The following is a 22121-nucleotide window of genomic DNA, read 5'->3' on the forward strand; positions in this document are numbered from 1 at the left end:
TACGCAGACTATCGGGACTAACGGCCAGATATATCAGGGCATACGCAGACTATCGGGACTAACGGCCAGATATATCAGGGCATACGCAGACTATCGGGACTAACGGCCAGATATATCAGGGCATACGCAGACTATCGGGACTAACGGCCAGATATATCAGGGCATACGCAGACTATCGGGACTAACGGCCAGATATATCAGGGCATACGCAGACTATCGGGACTAACGGCCAGATATATCAGGGCATACGCAGACTATCGGGACTAACGGCCAGATATATCAGGGCATACGCAGACTATCGGGACTAACGGCCAGATATATCAGGGCATACGCAGACTATCGGGACTAACGGCCAGATATATCAGGGCATACGCAGACTATCGGGACTAACGGCCAGATATATCAGGGCATACGCAGACTATCGGGACTAACGGCCAGATATATCAGGGCATACGCAGACTATCGGGACTAACGGCCAGATATATCAGGGCATACGCAGACTATCGGGACTAACGGCCAGATATATCAGGGCATACGCAGACTATCGGGACTAACGGCCAGATATATCAGGGCATACGCAGACTATCGGGACTAACGGCCAGATATATCAGGGCATACGCAGACTATCGGGACTAACGGCCAGATATATCAGGACATACGCAGACTATGAGGACTAACAGTCAGATATATCAGGACATATGCAGACTATGAGGACTAACGGCCAGATATATCAGGACATACGCAGACTATGAGGACTAACAGCCAGATATATCAGGACATACGCAGACTATGAGGACTAACGGCCAGATATATCAGGACATATGCAGACTATCGGGACTAACGGCCAGATATATCAGGGCATATGCAGACTATCAGGACTAACAACATCTTCATTGACGGTCTGATCTACCCAGAGGTCTTTGCTTCTGGTTCTTCACTTTGAAGACCTTTTATAATACCCCGTTCTGTACCCGGAGGACAATATGGCTGAGGATGGAGCACCTACATCCTTAGCAGAACACGGACTTTGCTACTTGGCCCCATCTAGAGCATCAACTACCCTCATACAGAGATAGCACAGCCTGGTGGAGAGCTGGCTTTAAGGCTAGGAACACACAACTTCAAGTTTAACCTCTGCACAAACTGGCCGGGGAGCTCCAAGTACTCTCAGGCCAGTGGGTATCAGAGTTTTGCTCATCAGTTTTTATTGAGGACCTCAAAGAACTTTTTGTTTATGTGAGTTGTATAGTTTCTATTTTAGGAATTGAAAGTCATACAAGTCGCTATTAATTTTAAAATCATAAACCTTATGTGGGTTAACAAAAATATTTTTGGGAAAACACTTTCTAAAACAAAAAAAAATCCAGCGGGAACGGAATTGTTTTACATATTTGTGGCAAGCTCTTGTTCTCCACCTGTTTGCAATGTTTGTTTTGGTTGAAGATACCCTAAGTTATAAGAAGACAATCTGGCCTGGTGTGGCTATTTGGAGAAACAGAAGAGTACCGGAACAGGTAAGTGACGTTTTCACGTTATTAGGAAAATGGTTTTGCCCGCACGTGAGCCCTGCTAATTGTTCGGGAGGCATCGGATTCTTTCGGGGGCCCCTCTACAAGTAAATAGCGGGAAAGCTGGCTGCCCGCACTGGGGGAGCTGCTCCTGGGGAGCTCCCGACGTCTCTGACGTTACAGGTCCAACCCAAGCCCTCCACGTGTCCTGGCCTCCTCGCCCCGCCCCCTTCCCCAGGCAGGGCTCCGGGCCGGGCAGCGGAGCCCGGCTAAGCGGGGGCCAGAGGTCCTGGCGCATCTTGGCTCCACCACTCTTAGTCAAAGGGACTTTTGGATACTCTGGGCCTCGATTTCTTCTTTTAAAAAGAATGAGATGGGCCCGGCCGGCGCAGGCGCTCCAGGAATGCTCGGGACCCGCCCTCCTTGCCTGTCTTCACCAATCATCAGGCCGACCGTCGCGTGACGCCATCTCCGCGCGACAGGGGGAAGGGCGGGGCGAGGCGGCGCGCGGCGTTTCCTGGTAACTGTCGGCGCGGGGACGCGGAGCGGATGCGCGGCCCGGAGTCCCCGACGGGCCCGGCGTCCCGGCCGGGGCCGGAGGTGCTGGGCCAGGCCGCCCGGCTTGCCTCCTCTGGGCTCCTGCTGCAGGTATCGCGCGCCGCGCAGGACAGCTCGGCCCGGCCCGGGGCCTCCCCGGGAGAGCCGCGGCCTCCCCGGGAGAGCCGCGGCCTCCCCGTGCTTTCTCCTTGGCGGGCAGGGAGCCAGGGCCAGCCCTCGAACCCTGGGTTCTATTCATGGAACAAGCCTCTTTCGGGGCCGCTGGTAGCGCAGGCTCCTGACGTGGAGTCGGGAAGAACCGAGTTAAGGTTCGGCCTCGTGAGCACGTGTTATCGGTGTGACCCTGGGTCAGTCACGCACGTGCCTCTGTTAACTCATCTGTAAAATGGGGATGATAATAGCGCCGGCAGGTCTAGGATGCTGTGAGGAGCCAATAAGATAATAAAAGTAAAGCGTGTAGCACAACGCTCGGCACAGAGGGCTCTCCGAGTCTTAGCTATTGTTCTTAACTGTTACCTCTTAAAACATCTACAATGAAAGGAACTTTAGAAATCCTCTCATTTTATACGGAGAAGGAAAGGGACTTGTCCCTGGAAGCAAATCAAGTGGCAGATCCGGATCTCTGGGCTCCCTTCTGAAAATGGGAGAGAGAGTTGAACAACAATATAGAACTTTGTTTTTTCCCCCAATATTTTATTTTTCTAGTCGCATCAAAACAGAATTTTAAGCATTTTATGTACATTTTCCTCATTTGATCCTACAAGAACCTTAAAAGGTCTAAGCATTATTCTTTTATAAGGAAACTTAGACGTGCTGAGGTTTCAACTTTAAATCCTTCTTCCCTACCACCTTCATAAAATGGTTGTGAAAATCAAATGGGATAATGGATTAAAAATAAGCACCATAGATACATGCAGGTTAATAGGAGGTTTTTAAATTGCTAATTCAACCAGATGGAAGTATAAGAAAAAAAAAAAGATTGTAAGTGGAAAACACAAGTTGGGCCTTCCCACCTATCTCTGAACACGTAAAAAAATTGAAAACCATGTTCGTTGTATTTGTTTATTGTTTTTTATCCTAAGTTTCATATCCAGAAAGGACTTTAGAAATCATCTTATCCTAAACCTTCAAAAAATGAGCCTGGAGGATAATTTGCCCCCTCTGTCCTCTAACTACACCAAATTATCTTTGTTTCCTTCCTTTCATGTTCCATTTCTCTATTAATATGTTTTTACTTTGTATCCTAAATTTATCCATCTTAACAGTACACGAGCTATTTTTAGAGAGTACCCCGGTGCAGTGTTTTGTGCTAATAGTTGTTTAAAAAACATTTGATTAGGGTTTGTTTCTTAGATGGAGAGGTACAAGGTAAATATTTAAAAGACACAATCAAAGAACAAATGGTACAAGTACACACTACCCACTGTTTGGGTGAAGGCATCATTTTCCCTTCTATTATGGGCATACACATCTAAAAGATTATGCAATGATATCTCTTGCTTTCTTTGTACACACAAGTTATTTATCTCCTGTGTTTCTTAAAGCCTTGCATTTACATGAAAATCTTATTTGACTTTGAGGATAGAATATAGATGCATGGTTTTACAATAACCACAATGTTTCGTATTCTTAAAATGCCCTTCACTTAATCTTGTATAGTTTCTCAACTTCACCTATGGAAATGCTGGTGATGGCTTTATATTTAAACCTACAATTCTACAAACATCTATTGAGCACCGACTAGTGCTTCTACTAGTTAAGGGGGTGGGAGTAGGAAGTCAGGGAAAAAGGGGGAAAATGGTAACACTTTTCATTTATGCAATGCATTTAACTTTTTCAAATTGCTTTCACATCTGGTATTTAACTTGATCTTGAATAATAACCCAATAAAGGAATCAGAACAATTATTTGCCCTATTTTACAAGTAAGAGATCTGAAGCATAGAGTTATGTGATTTATTGAAGAGAAGACAGATAGTGAAAAAGTTATTACCCTTAGCTCAACTCATTTATTTGTTTGTTTTGTTTATTTATCCAGACTTGTGATTTGTGTGTTAAAGTTAGGAATTGAGCCCAGTTCTCTATTTATGATAACATGTTGCCTTTCTCAATATTTTTTCTAAGATCCTCAGACACCAACGGTTCACTGAGTATTTTAAGCAACATTATTATATTACTTATGCTTTAATTATCATACCCTTATGAGGTTTTCAAAGTATTGATTTATTTTACCTTAAGAATGAAATGAGTTGGATCAATGCCAAATATTGAGATATTCCAAATACCTATTTTTATAAATGGACAATTTGAAGTAAAAACATATTAAGTGGCTCATCATTAAATGAAACTGTAATAATACTAACTCAGTGATTTTTATGTTTCTTGTACTTTGTTGGCTGAGCTCTACTGTATTTCAAGTAGTGTATATATGTTATATTTATACATTTATAAATAGAATACAGCTTTTCAATTAGAGGGAATGCCAGTATGGTTCCCATACTAAATTTCTCTTCTTTGCCTTCCTTCTTTACCTGATAATAATCACTTGATATCCTTATGATGGCCTTTTCTATAAATTGGGAATGACATAAAATACTTTCTGGGATACTTTTTCATACCTTCTCATAGGAATGTTTAAGAAGAAAAGGTAAATCTATCAGTTTATTTAAATGATTTTAGTGAGATTGTACTTTGTTCACCTGAGAGCTATTACAATATAATTAAGATTCTATTATGACATTTCTTTCTTTTGTAGGTGTTGTTTCGTTTGATTACCTTCGGTTTGAATGCATTTACACTTCGATTTCTTTCAAAAGAAATAATAGGAATAGTAAATGTCAGGTAAATAGAGACATGCTTTAGCATTGTCCATAACCCAATGTCTCTAGTTGTGTTTTTCCTTAGATTTTAGAGCATCTTGTCATCTTATTTCAAGAGCAATATATGTGCCTCCCTTTGTCAAGCCTTATATTGTGGTACTATTTTTGTGGGGTTTTTTTATTTGCTTTAATATTGTGGTAAGGAAAAGTCAGGATTATAGAGTAGCTGAGAAAATTGATTTCAGTTTGAATGATCACATGGATTGTTTTCCTTGCCAGCTGTTCTATTTGGTATGCTTTCAGAGTCCCATAGGGAATTTGTGAAAGGGAGGAAGGTGATTGAATTATAAACATGTGTCCTTCTGACTCCAAACATGTGTCCTTCTGACTCCCGTGGAATAAGTCTTATGAAGAGTGGGATTTCTCCAGTGGAAAAATATAATGATTTGTTTAATCACAGCAAAGTAGCTAGTATTTCACCTTTTTTTAGAGAATTATAATGAATAACTGAGTAACAATTGGAGTAAAATAGTCTTTAGAATATCTATGTCTCTGCTTTTGTTATTACGGCATAACCTTCCTTTGGTTTGCTAAAAGTAGCATATTTCTGAAGAGAATTGCTCTTCTAACATACTAACTTTTGTTATCCTCTCCCTCTATTAAGGAAAGGAAATCTAAAATACTTTTAGATGAAGGCAAAGACTTAGTTTGATTTTAAGCTCAGTAAAAGTTTACCTTTAAATTGCATATTTCCAATCTCCTGCTGTGTATAGTTTGAATACCTATCCAGAGTGTCTATCTGATTCTGTCCTTCACTTCTTCATATTCAAAAGCATCTTTTTCCACAGCCATGAGGTCTTCAGGCTCTTGAACAGCTCTGTACTTGCCCTATGACTTAAAGCTGATCATGGCCTATATAGGTGTACACAAAACTCTTCTAAGTTTATGCTTTGTCTCTATGCACAACTTATGCTTCTGGGAAAATTTTAGTGATGGCAACTGTCTTAACTACACTTCACTAGTGACTACAGAATCTTAGCTTGTCATGGTACTGGCAAAGTCTTAGGAATTATTATGAAGAAACAAGCATGATCATACTTCTTCCTGCTTTTCTTCCTTAGGTTAACATTGCTTTACTCGACTATCACCTTCTTAGCAAGAGAGGCCTTTCGCAGGGCATGTCTGAGTGGGAGTACAAATCGAAATTGGAGCCAGACCTTCAACCTCTTATGGCTAACGTACGTTGTGATTTGGCAGAGAAAAAAGAGCTTAATCAAAGGAAATATCCAAGTGTTTGAGAAAACTGATTTAATGGTAACTTCTGCCCTATTCATATCAGGTTATTTCTGGATCTCATTTTCACATGTAGTTCTCAGAGCATCAGGATGTGGTAGGAAGAAGATAAACCTGCTGTATATCTGATGCAGTACTGCACTGTATGTTTTTGGGTTCCTAAAATTTTATTACTAAAAGTACTTTCTGTCATTTTTACATATCCTGGCAGGTCACCAGACCAAAATTTTTCTAGTATTTTTAATTTTCAAGTATATCTTGGGAAGATAACATAATTACTTAATACAGATGAATTTCCTATATAGATTATATTGTTTTTTAAATTTATTTTTATAAACATATGATAATACTGAATTGCCTTAATGTAGATTTAAAATTTTTCTTTTAGAGTTCCCTTGGGTTTGTTTTGGTCCTTGTTCCTGGGTTGGGTCTGGTCCCAGATCCTTGAAGTACCTGATCCTAATGTAGTACCCAGTTATGGAGTTGGAGTGGCAGCATTTGGCCTCTCAGCAGTGGTTGAACTCTTAGGAGAACCTTTCTGGATCTTAGCACAAACACATATGTTGGTCAGGCTTAAGGTTAGTACTTGGTCTATTATGACTATATAAATAAAATGCTGAAAAGAAGGGAAAAGGTTACTTTGGATAAAGAGAGATTTTTTTCTAGTTCTGTACTTTAATGAAGTCAGAAAAGATATCGTTATAGTACAGGAATAGCCCTTTAAGTTGGATTCCACTTATTTGATATCTTTGAAGAGGGAGAGGCCAAAATTGACTTTTACTATTACGATTTATGAAGAACAGGTTTAATAAGCAAAGTAATATTATAAATAAGCATGTAAGAAGTTTGTGTGGGCTTCTCAGATTTTTCTAGCTGATGTTAATTAAATTGTTGTTAGCTAAAGTTAATCTTTTGAAAATATCTTTGCAGGTGATTGCTGAAAGTCTGTCAATAATCCTCAAATGTATTTTGACAGCTGTTTTAGTCGTGTGTTTGCCTCATTGGGGACTTTACATCTTTTCTTTAACTCAGGTAAAATTCATAGCTTTTTAGTTTTTTATATTATAGCTAGTTTTAAAAATTCTCTTCTTTTATTATGTCATTTATTCTTTCATGTAGTTTATTCTTCTTAATTTAAACAAATAGTTTGTGTCCCAAGAATCTCAGAAAAAAAGGACCACAGAAATGTTAGATTGTTAGTTATGTTACTATTTCATCTTTGGTTGTCACCTTTATGCTAATGAAATCACAGAGATTCCAGGTGCTTGCTTCCTGGTAACATGGTATGTTCTGTTTAGGAACCTGACCTGATTAGGAATTTTAAATAGGGGAAAAAGGATATAGGGACCTTGAGAAGGTCTTATTTAACCACTTAATGAATTAGTTTAGACCTATTTGAGAGCTGAAACAAGCAAGATAAATATGTCTTTATGTATCATACTTCTAGATGATCTTGGGCAAATATGTACCAGATCTTTTATAGTGAGTTTCTTCTTTGAAAACTATAAGACTGATGGAAAGGGAAAGAATCAAAATGAATTTATATTTCTTTCTTGGGTTTTAAAAAGGGTACTGTGAATTAAGTAGAATTTCTGTCAAGTTAGTTTTCTCCTCATCTTAAATCATGTCTTAAATAAGTTAACCTAAGAATTTTCTAAATTTATGTATCCTTACCATAATATTTTTTCTTAGTGTACCTTCTGATTTTATTAATTTTAGATATTAAATGATTTCAATTTATATTGTAAAATGGCAAAGTATTGGGTTTAATTCAGAAAACATTCACTAAGCATTTACCTCATGCAAGGCACCATGCTCCTGAAGCTACAGAAGTTTGGTAACTATGTGAGCTAAAATTATGTTTTTTTTAAAATATCCCTTGTATCTTGGCTTTATAATATTCATACTTAATAGAAACAGAAAATTACAAAAATAAAAAGCTAATTTCGATAAAAATTAAAAATTGAACAGTTATCAGTTTTGAAAAAGGAAAATTAGTAGTCCAAAATGAGAGCCTTTGACCAGTTGAGTCAATGTTAGATTCATTAGAATCACTGCTTATGCTTCATGAAGTGATAGCTGACCTCTGAATCCCAGGAAAATACTTTTTTGACCACAATTGACCAAGAACCATATATAATATTGTACATAAGGATGAAATAAAAGAATTTGAAGGACATGACTATAGAACATAGAAAATGACCCTCTGGCAACTATCTTCCTGACCTCTTCACCCTTCTTCAAGTTTTCACTTAAGATCCAGCTTTTCAACAAAGTCAGTTTAACCATTACAACCCCTGATGAGCTCTGATCTTCTCAGAACTGTAGCATGGATTGTCTGTCAGTCATTTGGCACCTATTATATATTACTTTATAATTTAGTTTGTAATCTTTTCAACAGGTATGAGCTCTTATTCCCCAATCTGCACCTTTTCCTGTTTGTATTGTACACAGTCTCCGCCCTAAGACTGCATGTAGTAGGTGTTTAATAAATAGTTGTTGATAGTTTGCTTGGTCATACTTGACTGGAAAAGGCAAAGCTTTAATACTATCTTTTGTTTTTCACAGTTTTATGATGCAGTTCCTTGAATAGCTCTCTCACTCGGGACCACACCCTGGTACATAAAGCTATTTTTAGGAAAGGCATATTCTTCTTGCTTGTTTCAGTGCTTGTACCGGCTGTGTGCCAATTCAGCAAGCAGTTAAATCAGACCTCATTCTAAGTTAACTACTTTACAGGAAGTCTTCTCACACGATCCCGATTTTCCTTTCTCCCCTGTTTAAAATTCCTTTCAGAGATTCTGACAGGTTGCTCTGTAAGTCCAGATAGAACCCTCAGACTTCGGAATAGCGGTGGAACATATGTAATCTCCCCCATGCCCACTGTAGTGATACAAGGTTGCCTCCTTCCTTTCCTCAAGCAGACTGCCTTATTTGTTTCCAAGTGTTAGCAGCAAATACACAGTAATGAAAATATATTATATTTCAAGTATTCATGGACTTTGCCCACTTCTCTGTGCTTCTTGGCCAAGGAAAGTTGCTGCCTGAGCACTTAGGATACTTTGAATAAAGCTCCAGCCATCTCCAAGGGAATAGAAAGGCAGGAATTTTCCCTTTATCATATTTTTCCCATATTCAAACTTCTTGTCCCTGGGGTTCTTTTGGCAAGATAGGGTAAAGCAGAAAGACCTAGTGTGAGGGAGAATTTTTCTCTTTCTCGTTTTTTTTTTGGGCTAGGACTTCTTCCTCCATGGGGGGAGGGGACCCACTGCCTCTCCCTCAGCCTGAGAACATAGCCACCCACTGGGCGGCCTCTGGAGCTGGTCTTTGTCTCCAGGATGGGTGGAGTGGAAAGGGCCTCTCTTATCGCCCTCCTTCCATCCTGCCAACTATGTACTTGAGAGGAGAAAAAAGGCCTGGTAGCTTCTCTGCCAATAAAGTAGATGGGGGGTCTTTTTGTAATCATAATTTCAGATTTCCAGGATTTATGGAAAGCACTTTTATAAAGGCAGCAGTGGTGTAACTGGGCTACTCTATCTAACACTAATCTAGTTTGTCTGTGTTCATATATTGCTTTGCAGTTTTGAGTTATGCTAATGCTGGAAATTATGGTCCCTCTAAAGTTATTCATGTCATTTTGACTAAGCAAAAGGACCCTTCTCCTTTCTGTTCCGTCATGCTCCCGTGTAATGTTTAACATTGGCCCTGTTCTTTTCTACTGGGCATAGAAGTTCTTTATGGAAGTGATTATCAATGACAAAATTAGATAAAATTTTATGTATGATCAGTGATCACTAGATGAAAGATTCTTTGAAATCTTCAGTAGCAACTTTATTTCTTGATTGGCATTTGAAGTTAAATTTAACAGATACAGCAATTTGATTTTACTTTAGTTTGAAAAACCATTTTGTTTAAATTTGTGAAATTAGCTTTTCTCTTTTTTCTCCAGCTTTTGTATACCACTGTTTTGGTGAGCTGTTATGCCATTCATTTCATGAAGCTGATGAGTTCCCAACAGTCAACCAAGAAGTCTCTTCCAATCTCAAGAATGACAGATCTGTTACCTCACATCACAGTAAAAGGGGTAAATAACCAAAATCTATCAAGTTCATTTTAATCATGGGTACTTGTTCCATTCTTGAGATATGAACTAGAGGAAGGAAACTAGAATTTGTTTACTCTTCTAATTAAGTCAGTCTATTCCTAATTGACTTCACCATAAACTGTGTTGGTTATAAAGTGACATAGAAAGGGCCATAAAAATAATATTACTTTTTTTACTTTTAGGTCTATCTTTCCTACTGAGTCACTAAAAAGCATTTACTAGGAATATTATGCTTATTATAATATCATTATATTATTATTTATATATAATATAATATCATTATATTATTAGTTTTAACCCATACTAGTTAAATATGAACAGTTTCTTACTCATTTGGGACATTTGGAATTCTAGATATTGATGTTTGAGAATAAAATAAATTCTTTTTCTGTTCAAATCTCTATTGCATAGTTCATTTAAGTATTAATAATTCAGTTTAGGAAGTCATAAAATTCCAAAGTTTGAAGAGACCTCAGAAGCCATTTAGTCTAACCTTCCCTTCCCCAAAGCGCAATTTCTGTTTATACCATTCCCAGCAAGAAATTGATTTGGAGTTTCTACTTGAAGATCTCCGGTGATTAAAGAACTGTCTATACTTCATAGTGTGTCCTTCATACTCACTCTCCCTTTTCTCCATAGCAGCCCATTCCACATTTGCTAGGCAGCCCTAATTGTAATACATTTTTCATTTATTTGAGCCCAAAAGTTCCTCCTCATAATTTCTACCATCTGCTATTATTTCTTTCCTGCAACTGAGTGGAACAAATCCAATTCCTCTCCTATATGACAGTCCTCAAATTCTTGAAGACCCCCTCCCAGTCTTCTCCAGTTAAACAAGACTTTTCAACTTAGCAACCTGTGCCATAGTTCTGAATCACATCATAATCTTGTTCTATCTTCTCTCTGTTCCTTTTAATTTGCCATAGCACATCAGAGATGGTCTCACCAGGGCAGAAGTCAGACTATCATTTTTCTCACTGTGGAAAACTATGCTTCTCTATACAAACCCCAAGATGGCATCAGCTCTTCTGGACACTGTAATTCACTGCTTATTCACATACAGCTTTCAGTTCCCTAAAACCTCTACATCTTTTTTCATACAAATTGTTCTTTAGCTATATCTCTCCCATTTTGTGCTTTATTTGTATAGGGTTTAAGCAAAAATCTCAGTGACCTTATGTTTATCCCTATTATATTTCATTTTGTCATTTTGTCAGCCCATGATTTTACTCTGTCAAGGTCATTTAAAATCCTAGTTTGTCATCTAAACCATTAGCTATCCCTCCTAGACTTTTGTCATTTGATAAACATATCTCCTATTTATTCATCCATGTTATTGATAAAATGTTAGATGGGATGAGGTCAAGGAAAGAAACCTGTGATATTAGAGAAGTCTATTCAGGTTGATATTGGTCTGTTAATCAAGTTTGAGAAACCATCTAACTGTACTATTATCAGGTTCACTTGTTTCTCTTGCTCACAAGGATATCCTGAAAGACTTTGTCATATTCTTTCCTGCAATGAATGTACTTTGTTGATGACATTTCCATTTTTTTGTTTGTCATGATCCCTCAATCTTCCAATAGCAGCTCAGCAATCACATTTGCAAATTCTTTCCATACTTTGGGATATAGTTACTTATTCAAAATGATGTGTACTTAAAATGAAAGTAATTAGGCACTCTCTGACCATTTCCTTACTTCTCGTGGGTTTCAGTTCCTTATTAACAATTTTTATTCTGCTGTTACTGTTTTGAAGATCATTGGTTGAAAAAATTAGCACAATACAGTTGAATAATTTCTCCTTCTGCCAGTCTTTTTTCATCCTCTCTTGTCACCTGCCCTTCCCCTGAGCAGGTGTTCTATCCCTTCTGTGTTCTTACTGTTGACTATTGGCATAGTTTTAAATAGTTTCTTTTGCTGTGTTTAACATTTATTGCATATTTCAGCTTACAATGTACATTTCCTTCTTAACACTATTCTTATAAAACTTTGCTACTCTTTTAATACGTGCTCTTTATGGCCCCTCATGAATGCCCTTTTAAAAATCAGTTAGCCAATAAATATGTGTGACGATATTAATATCCTTCAATGGCTCTCTCATTTTTCAATATTAAATTCAGTTAGGACTTCTAGCCAAAATTTCCTTCTTGGTAGCTTCTCATCTCTCAAAAAAAAAAAAAAAATACTAGATTCCAGAGGGGAAGGATATCTTTAGTCTGTATATTGTTTAGATTTTGCCGAACATCTTTTTCTTTCACTGTCTCCCCTCCTCCCCAGTTATCCTTTATGACAAGTAATTTTTAAAAATGAGGAGAAAATCAGCAAGACATCAAGAAAACCTGATGATATATGCAATGTTCTACATGTATACACTTCTACCTCTTGCTTCCTCTATTTTTTCTTTGGAGCTAAACTTGTACTTGCTACTTATTTTCAATTTTTTTGTTATGGTTCTTTCTATTTATGTTGTTGCAGTCATTGGTTATATTATTTTTCTTGCTCAGCTCACTTCATTTTACATTTGTTCATATAAATCATCTCTACATTTATAATTTTTTAACACAGTAATATTCTATTTTTTAATGCACTATTGTTTGTTTAGTCAATCCCCAATCAATAGTCATCTATTTTGTTGCCAGTTCTTGGCTACTGTGAAAAGTACTGCGATAAATATTTTTGGTGTATATGGAGGCTTTCTTTTTAGGAACTACCTCCTTGGAGTTCCTGCTTAGTAGTGGAGTCACTGAGTCAGAGAATATCTCACCTCTCCTAAGCCTACTTAGCTCATTTTCTGCTTAGCATCTGACTACTGGATTCTATGTGTTCTATATCTGAGATCTTATTAATCTACTTCTCTAAAGTTTGGGATATGTGGCAGACAATGCCTACTCTTCCCTTTTTTATGGGAATTTTAAAATTGTATGATTACTACCTCCCAAGGTTCCCAGTATTTCTAATCAATGGTTGATTCCTCCTTGTTGGCCAAAATAAAGTCTAAAGTAACAATTTCCTTAATCTTTTCTTTCATTGTTTCAAAGGAGCATCCTTTGAGTACCTCTCCACATAATGGTGCTATTTACTGCTTTGACATCATTTATATAATCATAGCCCTTATCAGATAGTTTCTCAAGGACGCTTTGGTGAGGCTATACTCAACTAAGTCTTCTTTTCTTTTGCCATTCTCTCTTTGTCTTGGGAGGGGGTCAAATAGCTTTTTTTTTTATATATAGCTTTTTATTTACAAGATATATGCATGGGTAATTTTTCAGCATTGACAACTGCAAGACCTTTTGTTCCAACTTTTCCCCTCCCTCCCCCCAGCCCTTCCCCGAGATGGCAAGTTGATCAATACATGTTAAATATGTTAGAGTATAAGTTAAATAAAATATAAGTATACATTTCCATACAGTTATTTTGCTGTACAAAAAGAGTCAGACTTTGAAATAGTGTACAATTGGCCTGTGAAGGAAATAACAAATACAGGTGGATAAAAATACAGGGATTGGGAATTCAATGTGGTGGTTCATAGTCATCTCCCAGAGTTCTTTTGCTGGGTGTAGCTGGTTCAATTCATTACTGCTCTATTAGAACTGATTTGGTTCATCTCATTGTTGAAGAGAATCACGTCCATCAGAATTGATCATCATATAGTATTGTTGTTGAAGTATATAATGATCTCCTGGTCCTCCTCATTTCATTCAGCATCAGTTCATGTAAGTCCCTCCAGGCCTTTCTGAAATCATCCTGCTGATCATTTCTTACAGAACTATAATATTCCATAATATTAATACACCACAATTTATTCAGCCCTTCTCCAATTGATGGGCATCCACTCAGTTTCCAGTTTCTGGCCACAACAAAGAGGGCTGCCACAAGCATTCTTGCACATTCAAGTCCCTTACCCTTCTTTAAAATCTCTTAGGGATATAAGCCCAGTAGTAACACTGCTGGATCAAAGGGTATGCACAGTTTGATAACTTTTTGGGCATAGTTCGAAATCATTATCCAGAATGGCTGGATATATTCACAATTCCACCAACAATGTATCAATGTCCCAGTTTTCCCCACATCTCCTCCAACATTCTGCATTATCTTTCCCTGTCATTCTAGCCAATCTGACAGGTGTGTAGTGGTATCTCAAAGTTGTCTTAATTTGCATTTCTCTGATTAAGAATGACTTGGAGCATCTTTTCATAAGGCTAGAAATAGTTTCAATTTCATCATCTGAAAATTGTTCTTATCCTTTGACCATTTATCAATTGGAGAATGGCTTGATTTCTTATAGAGTCAGTTCTCTATATATTTTGGAAATGAGGCCTTTATCATAATCAAAATTTTTTATTTTGTGATCAATGATGATCTCTAGTTCCTCTTTGGTCGTAAATTCCTTCCTCTTCCACAGTTCTGAGAGGTAAACTATCCTATGTTTTTCTAATTTATTTATAATCTCATTCTTTATAACTAGGTCATCAACCCATTTTGACCTTATCTTGGTATATGGTGTTAAATGTGGGTCAATGCCTAGTTTCTGCCATATTAATTTCCAATTTTCCCAGCAATTTTTGTCAAACAGTGAGTTCTTATCCCAAAAGCTGGGGTTTTGGGGTTTGTCAAACACTAGATTATTAAAATTATTGACTGTTTTGTCCTTTGAACCTAACCTATTTCATTGATCAACTAATCTATTTCTTAGCCAATACCAAATACTTTTGGTAACTGCTGCTTTATAATATAATTTTAGATCTGGTACAGCTAGGCCACTTTCATTTGATTTTTTTTCATTAATTCCCTTGAGATTCTTGACTTTTTGTTTTTCCATATGAACTTTGTTGTTATTTTTTCTAGGTCATTAAAATAGTTTTTTGGGAGTCTTGACTGGTATAACGCTAAATAAATAGATTAGATAGTATTGTCATCTTTATTATATTTGCTCGCCCTATCCATGAGCATTTAATATTTTTCCAATTGGTTAGATCTGACTTTATTTGTGTGGAAAGTGTTTTGTAGTTTTGCCCATATAGTTTCTGATTTTCCCTTGGCAGATCCCATATAGTTTCTGATTTTCCCTTTGCCATTCTCTTTTTATCTTTGTTTTTTAGAAGTAGAACAGTTAGTTATATGGCGCAGAGTAGAGAGGGGATTTGTACTTATGTTTTTTTTCTTTAGTTCTTGGAAAAGATTAAAGAACTTATAAAATTTAACCCTCAGAAGTTTTTGAATTCTATTGTAAAGCTTTCTGTGAGAAAATAGGTATTTCTTAAGCTTAAACCTACTTTATTCATATGAAAACAGTCAAGAACAAATAACTCTCATATACTTGTCTAATTTCTTTTAATTCTTTTCATTTCATTTGAAACAGTGAGGGAATACAGATTCTTCTTGACTTCGTATTTTTCATCAGGATGGTTTTTTTTTAAAATCATATTTAAGCAAAGAGCTTATTCAGTTAGATTTCAATGATATTAATCATACCAGGAATCTAATTCACATAAAGTCAATTGTGAAGACACTAAGAAAGTTCTTTCCAAGGTAGTGTGAATAACCCATCTATGTAGTACCCAGCAAAAACTGCCCAACTAGTGAGGTTGTTGAAACTGATTCTTCCTTAAGGATGTGTCCATAGTTACAATATATTTTCAGATGGGAATGATAGAGATAGGACTATTCTGTCAAAAAGTGATCAAAGCCAAAAATAAGAGGATAAAGTGAGAGGTAGGGATTTGGGTAAACAACAGAATATAAAGCCATTTTACAATAAAAAAAATTTACTTTGTGAAATTCTCTAAATTGATTATTTTATGGTGGGATTTTTTTTTAAGATTGAGAATTTCTATAATAATTTTAAAAATTAAAGTATTATGTTTAGTAAAAAACTAAGGTAGAATTATTACATCCTACTTTTTATTTCTTGAATCCCATCTTAATAACTTTAATGAAATTAATGAAGTTAATAGAATTTAAAATTGTTTATGCCTATGAAACTCAGATTTTTTAAAAAATCTTTTAATTTTAGAGATGTGTTATATCATGGAAAAAAAAAAATACTGAACACCAGCATGAAATCAAAGGCCTGTAAAAATTCTTTAGGGACATTTAGCCTTTATAGAGAGAATTTGGTTAATAAGATTATCCTCATGGAGAGATGAGTTTGAGAGTGAAAATAGGCTGACTACAGCTTAAACACCTTGAGCCTCTGAAATATAGTTCTATGATTTCCCCTAACTTTTATATATATATATATATATAAAACATTTCTTTTCCCAGTGCCTCTCTTTTTTTAATACAAAATGAGGCTGGAGAATGGCATATTGGTCAAATGCTTCCACATGTAGGCCTTGTAAAAAGTACAAGTCTTCTTCCTTTCTTTCTCTCCTGCTAAGTCACTCAGCATAGCATGAAGAAAATTAATCTCTTCTTTCTTTCCCATGTTATTTATCAGTAGCTCTAGAGCAGATTCCAATCTTGGATTCTGTTTTGTCTAACTTTTATGACATTTTAGAAACAGTTAATGGTGAGAACATTGCTTCCAAACCACAAGTCTACTTACATAGAAGAAATTCGACCTTAAGCCAGAACTTTAGGATGAAATGCACTAAAGGAGAGCCTTAGTCATTCATCAGCTCTTTACATGTTCATTCCTATTTCACATTTTTATAAAACTCTTGAAAGATTGATGTGCTCTGAAAGCTTTTATATTTTAATAGGAAGTTGAACTATAATTGCCTTAAGAAAGTTATTCTACAGAGCCAAAGTATTATAGTTATCTCCTGTTTTAAAGAGTATTTTAAAAAATTTTAAATTTTAATAATAGCTTTTAATTTTCAAAATACATGCAAAGATAGTTTTCAACATTCACCCTTTGAAAGACTCTGTTCCAAATTTTTCTCCTTCCCCTTCTTTTCCATTCCCCTCGGCTAGACAACAAGTAATCCAATGTATGTTAAGCATGTGCAATTCTTCTAAACATATTTCCACATTTATCATGCTATACAAGAGAAATCAGATCAAAAAGGGGGAAAAAATGAGAAAAAAAGGTGGAAATATTATGTTGTGATCTACACTCAGTCCCTATAGTCCTCTCTCTGGATGCAGATGGCTTTCTATCACAAGTCTATTGAAACTGACTTGAATCACCTCATTTTGAAAAGAGCCAAGTCCATTACAGTTGATCATCACATAATCTTGTTGTTGCTGTGTACAGTGTTCTATTGATTCTATTCACTTCACTTAGCATCAATTCATGTCTTTCCAGGTCTTTCTGAAATCATCCTGCTTATTATTTCTTATAAAACAATGATATTCCATTACATTTGTATACTATAACTTATTCCTGATGGGCATCCACTCAGTTTCCAGTTCCTTGCCGCTACAAAAAGGGCTGCCACAAACATTTTTGGACATGTGGGTCTCTTGCCTTTTTTGTGATCTCTTTGGGATATAGGCCCAATAGAAACACTGCTGTTTTAAAGGGTATGCACAGTTTGATAGCCCTTTGGGCATAGTTTCAAATTCCTCTCCAAAATGATTGGATCAGTTCACAATTCCACTAACAATGTATTAGTGTCCTAGTTTTCCCATATCCCCTCCAGCATTTATCATTGTCTTTCATTTTAGCCAATCTGAGAGGTGTGTAATGGTACCTCAAAGTTGTCTTAGTTTGAATTTCTCTAATCAATAGTGATTAAAGAATATTTTGTGAACCCATCTTATCACCCTAAAGTTTAATATTTATCTGAAAGATACTTACATAGCTGTGGTGCTTAAGAAGGCTGATTTGCATTTGGGTGAAAAGAATTTATTTCTTTAGATTTACTCTGTGATTTAACATCAATTAACAAGTATTTATTAAGCATCTACTGTGTGCTGATTATTAGGGAAACAAGTAAAAAATGTGTTTTTAGACAATAAGTACATTAAAATATGTAGCATAAATAAAAAATCAATATCTACAAATGTTTATATCCCTCCAGTTTAAATCCATATTGTTCTACTGCACTTTGAGTTGCAGAGAGGAGGACCCTAGAAGACCAGGTTGATGTTAGAGGGACCTAGTTTATCATTTGCCTTCTAGGATTCTGTTGAATGGATAGAAGCAGTGAAATTGCTAGAATTTACTTCCCTCTAAGAATCCCTCTATACTACTAAGTCAATAGAAAGGAAATAAATATGCTTAGGTCAGCCTGATCCTTGCGACAGCCTTGCAACATTGACGAGTTTAGGGGTATGATGCAAAGAGAAGACCACCTTTATGAGTGGAGTAGATAGTTACCCATCCTGTATGATTTAGGGGGCGCTCAGAAGACTCTGTCAACCTGTAGAGCCCTAATGATACCTAGAATATCTCTGTTAGAGATTGATTCTCCGTAAGCTAAGCATTGCTGATTTTCTTGTAGGCATGTTTTAAAAATGTAGGTATTTCTACACATGAGAAATGTAACATTTCAACACATTTTTTGAGAGAAACTTTACAAATAGAGCAGTGTCAGCATACCAGAGCTGCAAAATATGAAGGAGAAGGAATTAGGGAACAAAAGATAAGTGCCAGGGGTTCGAGACAAGCTTCCCTTGCCATCCTGGGGCCTTTTTAAGGAATGCTTGATGAGTGAGTGACATTTGGTTTGCATATTGAAGACTCAATAAACATAGACCAATATCTGAAATATTTCTCATTACATGGACACTGAGATCAGCTAGAGACCAGTAATGTTGATAGTTCATGATTTAGGCTGTAACTGAAGAAAAACTCATTACTAACTCCTTAATTTGTAGCATAAAGATCATGATTCTTTTGCTATAGCAGTCAGAGATTTTAGTAGACTGTGAGTAAAAAGCTCTAGGGCTGATTGGTAAAGGGTCAAGTTGAAGTGGTTTTTTTTTCCAGAGAATAAGACAGAAAATGAGCCTCCCCATTTATTGGAGAAATGGGGACTTACAGGAGTGATGTAAACATTGCATAGCATGAGTTATTATGCTACTTTTGTAGAACTGTTTGTTCTACAGGAAAAATAAGGGGGAGAGGTATATTCAGAAATGAATGTAATATAAAAACAAAAGCAGCAATAAAATTTTAAAAAACTTGTTTGCCTACATGGAGCCTCACAATTTCACATCTATTCAACAGCCAAGAAATCAAAGTACTTGCTGTTTATTGATTGTAGGGAATGTTATATTGAATGAAGTATTGCTGATTTACTCTTGGGATCTTTTGAAATAAGTGAAGTAATTTCCCAAATGTTATCAATATATGGATATTGTGATAGGCTTCTTGTAAACAAGCTGCCAAGATTGAAGAGTTCATATTTATAATTGATAATGGATATAATTTGGCAATTATTGAGTACCTACTATGTGCTCAACATTGACTGAAGAATTGGGAAAAGGAGAGAAGAAAAGGATTTAAGAACTTGTTTAGAGCCTCAAGTAAGAAATTTCTTCTTTATTAATACATTGTATAAAACCAAAATTTAAAAATCCCTTTTTCTCTGTACACTGCAGACTTTTGTTAATTGGAAAGAGGCTAAATTGACGTGGAGTTTCTTCCAACAATCCTTCCTGAAACAGATTTTGACAGAAGGTAAGTAAAATAAATAGCAGGCTTTCTTTGAATTGTCATGAAGTCATAGTTTGATTTGAATAACAAATCAGAGAGAATTTTCCTAGGATTTGAAGTAACTTAAGACCAAATTAACAAGTTGTTTAGTATTCCTCAGTGAAATTTTTAAAGATAAATTTTGAAGTAATTAAAATGAATAAATATGGCTCTTATTTAACAATGAGTTCACAGAAATGCAGACTTTTAGAGTTGGAAGGAACTTCTAGTCCAGCTTATTTATGCCTCAGTAGAAATTCCCACTAAAATGTGATCTTGAGTTGCTTTAAAAGAGACATTGCTTTCAGGCATAAGAAGGTAATAGTCCAATAATAATAATAATAATAATAATAATACTCCAAATAATTCAGCATCTGCTTGAAGACATTCATTATGGAGGAACCCACTATTTCCTGGCAGCTTAGGATGGCTCTAATTGCTAAGATGATTTTTCCTAACTTTAAATCTAAATTTTCCCTATATGAGATTTCCGCTTGCTGATTCTGGTTTTTACATTAAGCCAAACAGAATGACAGCTTTCTTCAAATATGAGCTGTCATGCTACTCCCCCCACCCATAACTTTTATCCTTCAGGCTAAATATCTCAAATTCTTTCAGGCAACCCTATTATGACATGGTTTCAAGGTTTCTCTCTGTGGACACTCTTCAGCTAATCAGTGGCCTTCCTAAACAAACCATGATGCTCAGAACTAAATATATTACTTCAAACATGGACTGACCAGGGCACTATATAGAGAGAGTACAACTGTCACCTCCTCACTTGTAGAAGCAGTGCAGCCTTTAATGCAACCTAAAGTTACATTAGCTTTTTGGCTCTTAGAGCACACTTCTAACTCATCATAAAGACTCCAGATTATTTTTGGATAGATCGCTGTCCTACCCATACCTCCTTCCTTTTGTGTTTGTGAAATGGATATTTTGAATCTAAGTGTAAGACTTTACCTTTATCCCTCCTGAATTTCATCTGTTCCAGATTCAGAGAAGTGCTCCAGCCTAAGAATATCTTTTTGCCTCCTGACTTTGTCATCTAGTTTTTTAAGTACTTCATATGAAATAAAGACTCTTATAACTGAAAAGAGCCTCAGAGATGATCTTATTCAATCTCTCTACTTTGTATATAAAGAAAGAAAAGGGAAATTATTTGCTCATTGTCACAGAAGCTAATTATAGACAAGTGCAGGAACACAAATCTCCTAACTTTCCATCCTTGCTTCCATTTTCATATTATGAATGGGCTGTTAAGAATCAGATTTTTGTTATTTCATTTGCATAGGAAAATGAGATTCACCCAAGTAATGAATGATGAGACCCTAATCTTAATAGAGGTATAGCTAAAGTATAGACATAATAGTGACAAATTTATTTGTTTTAGATTTAGATCATTAAGCTAAAAATAGAGCTTCAGGAAATATTTGTTGATTGATTCTATGACTTGGATAAAAATCCTTCTCAGTTTTATATTTTGTTTCCTTCATCTGTAAATTTGGGGGATGGATCCTTCTAATTCTGTAGATTTCGTGCTATTAACCTAAATATAGATACTTAGCCTTTTAAAATTAAAGAGGTTTAGGAACTTTCAGAGAAAACAGAATCAAATATTCTTTTATGTGACAGAATAGGAAAACTAGCACTAATACTTTGTAGACATGTTAATGAGAGTGTTGATCAGTTTGTCACATTTTAACATGGAAAATCCAACTGAATATTTTTGATAAACATTTTTACTTATATGCACCTTTTTTTGTCCCCAGATGATTAATAGCAATTATAGTTAGCTTGAAGGAAGCATATTCTACCTGTTTTGTGGCCCATATTTGTTTTCTAGATCACTAATGATCATTAAATCCTTCTTTATATGAGATATAAATCTACAAATTTACCAACCAAGCCTTAACTGTTGAAAACATAACTACAACTCACTAAAAGAATTCCCTTCCGAATTTCATCTTCTTTTGTAAAATAGAGGAGTCGAGCCAAGTGGTCTTTAAAGTCTCTTGGGGTTTTTCAGTGCAAAAATCAGGCTGGATAATTGTCATATTATCCTTCTAATATAAAATCAGTCTCTCAGTTAACTAATTTACCTTTAACTGTTGAGCTTGTGTCACAGCAAATATGGGTATGGCTAAATTGTGAATCCTGTGCTTATTAATAAGTAGCTGTTATTGATGACACCACAAATTTGTAAAAATTTTCATGTTGGGCCATAGTTGCTCTTATAAGTCCCATT

At 36.1% G+C, this 22121-nt stretch overlaps 1 protein-coding gene across 1 annotated transcript in view; it reads left to right on the forward strand.

Moving 5' to 3' along the window:
* The first annotated feature begins 1964 nt into the window (after positions 1-1964).
* Positions 1965-22121, forward strand: part of RFT1 (RFT1 homolog) — a 50869-nt gene continuing 30712 nt past the window's right edge. Inside the window, exons 1-7 of the mRNA XM_031957421.1 lie at positions 1965-2156; positions 4821-4906; positions 6006-6122; positions 6566-6755; positions 7108-7209; positions 10127-10261; positions 19780-19858. Of these exons, the coding sequence (XP_031813281.1) occupies positions 2058-2156; positions 4821-4906; positions 6006-6122; positions 6566-6755; positions 7108-7209; positions 10127-10261; positions 19780-19858 (808 nt within the window). The 5' untranslated portion in view covers positions 1965-2057. The remainder of the gene's footprint in view (positions 2157-4820; positions 4907-6005; positions 6123-6565; positions 6756-7107; positions 7210-10126; positions 10262-19779; positions 19859-22121) is intronic.

The sequence above is a fragment of the Sarcophilus harrisii genome, chromosome 1 (assembly GCF_902635505.1).
Source record: "Sarcophilus harrisii chromosome 1, mSarHar1.11, whole genome shotgun sequence".
NCBI classification, from domain to species: Eukaryota; Metazoa; Chordata; class Mammalia; order Dasyuromorphia; family Dasyuridae; genus Sarcophilus; species Sarcophilus harrisii.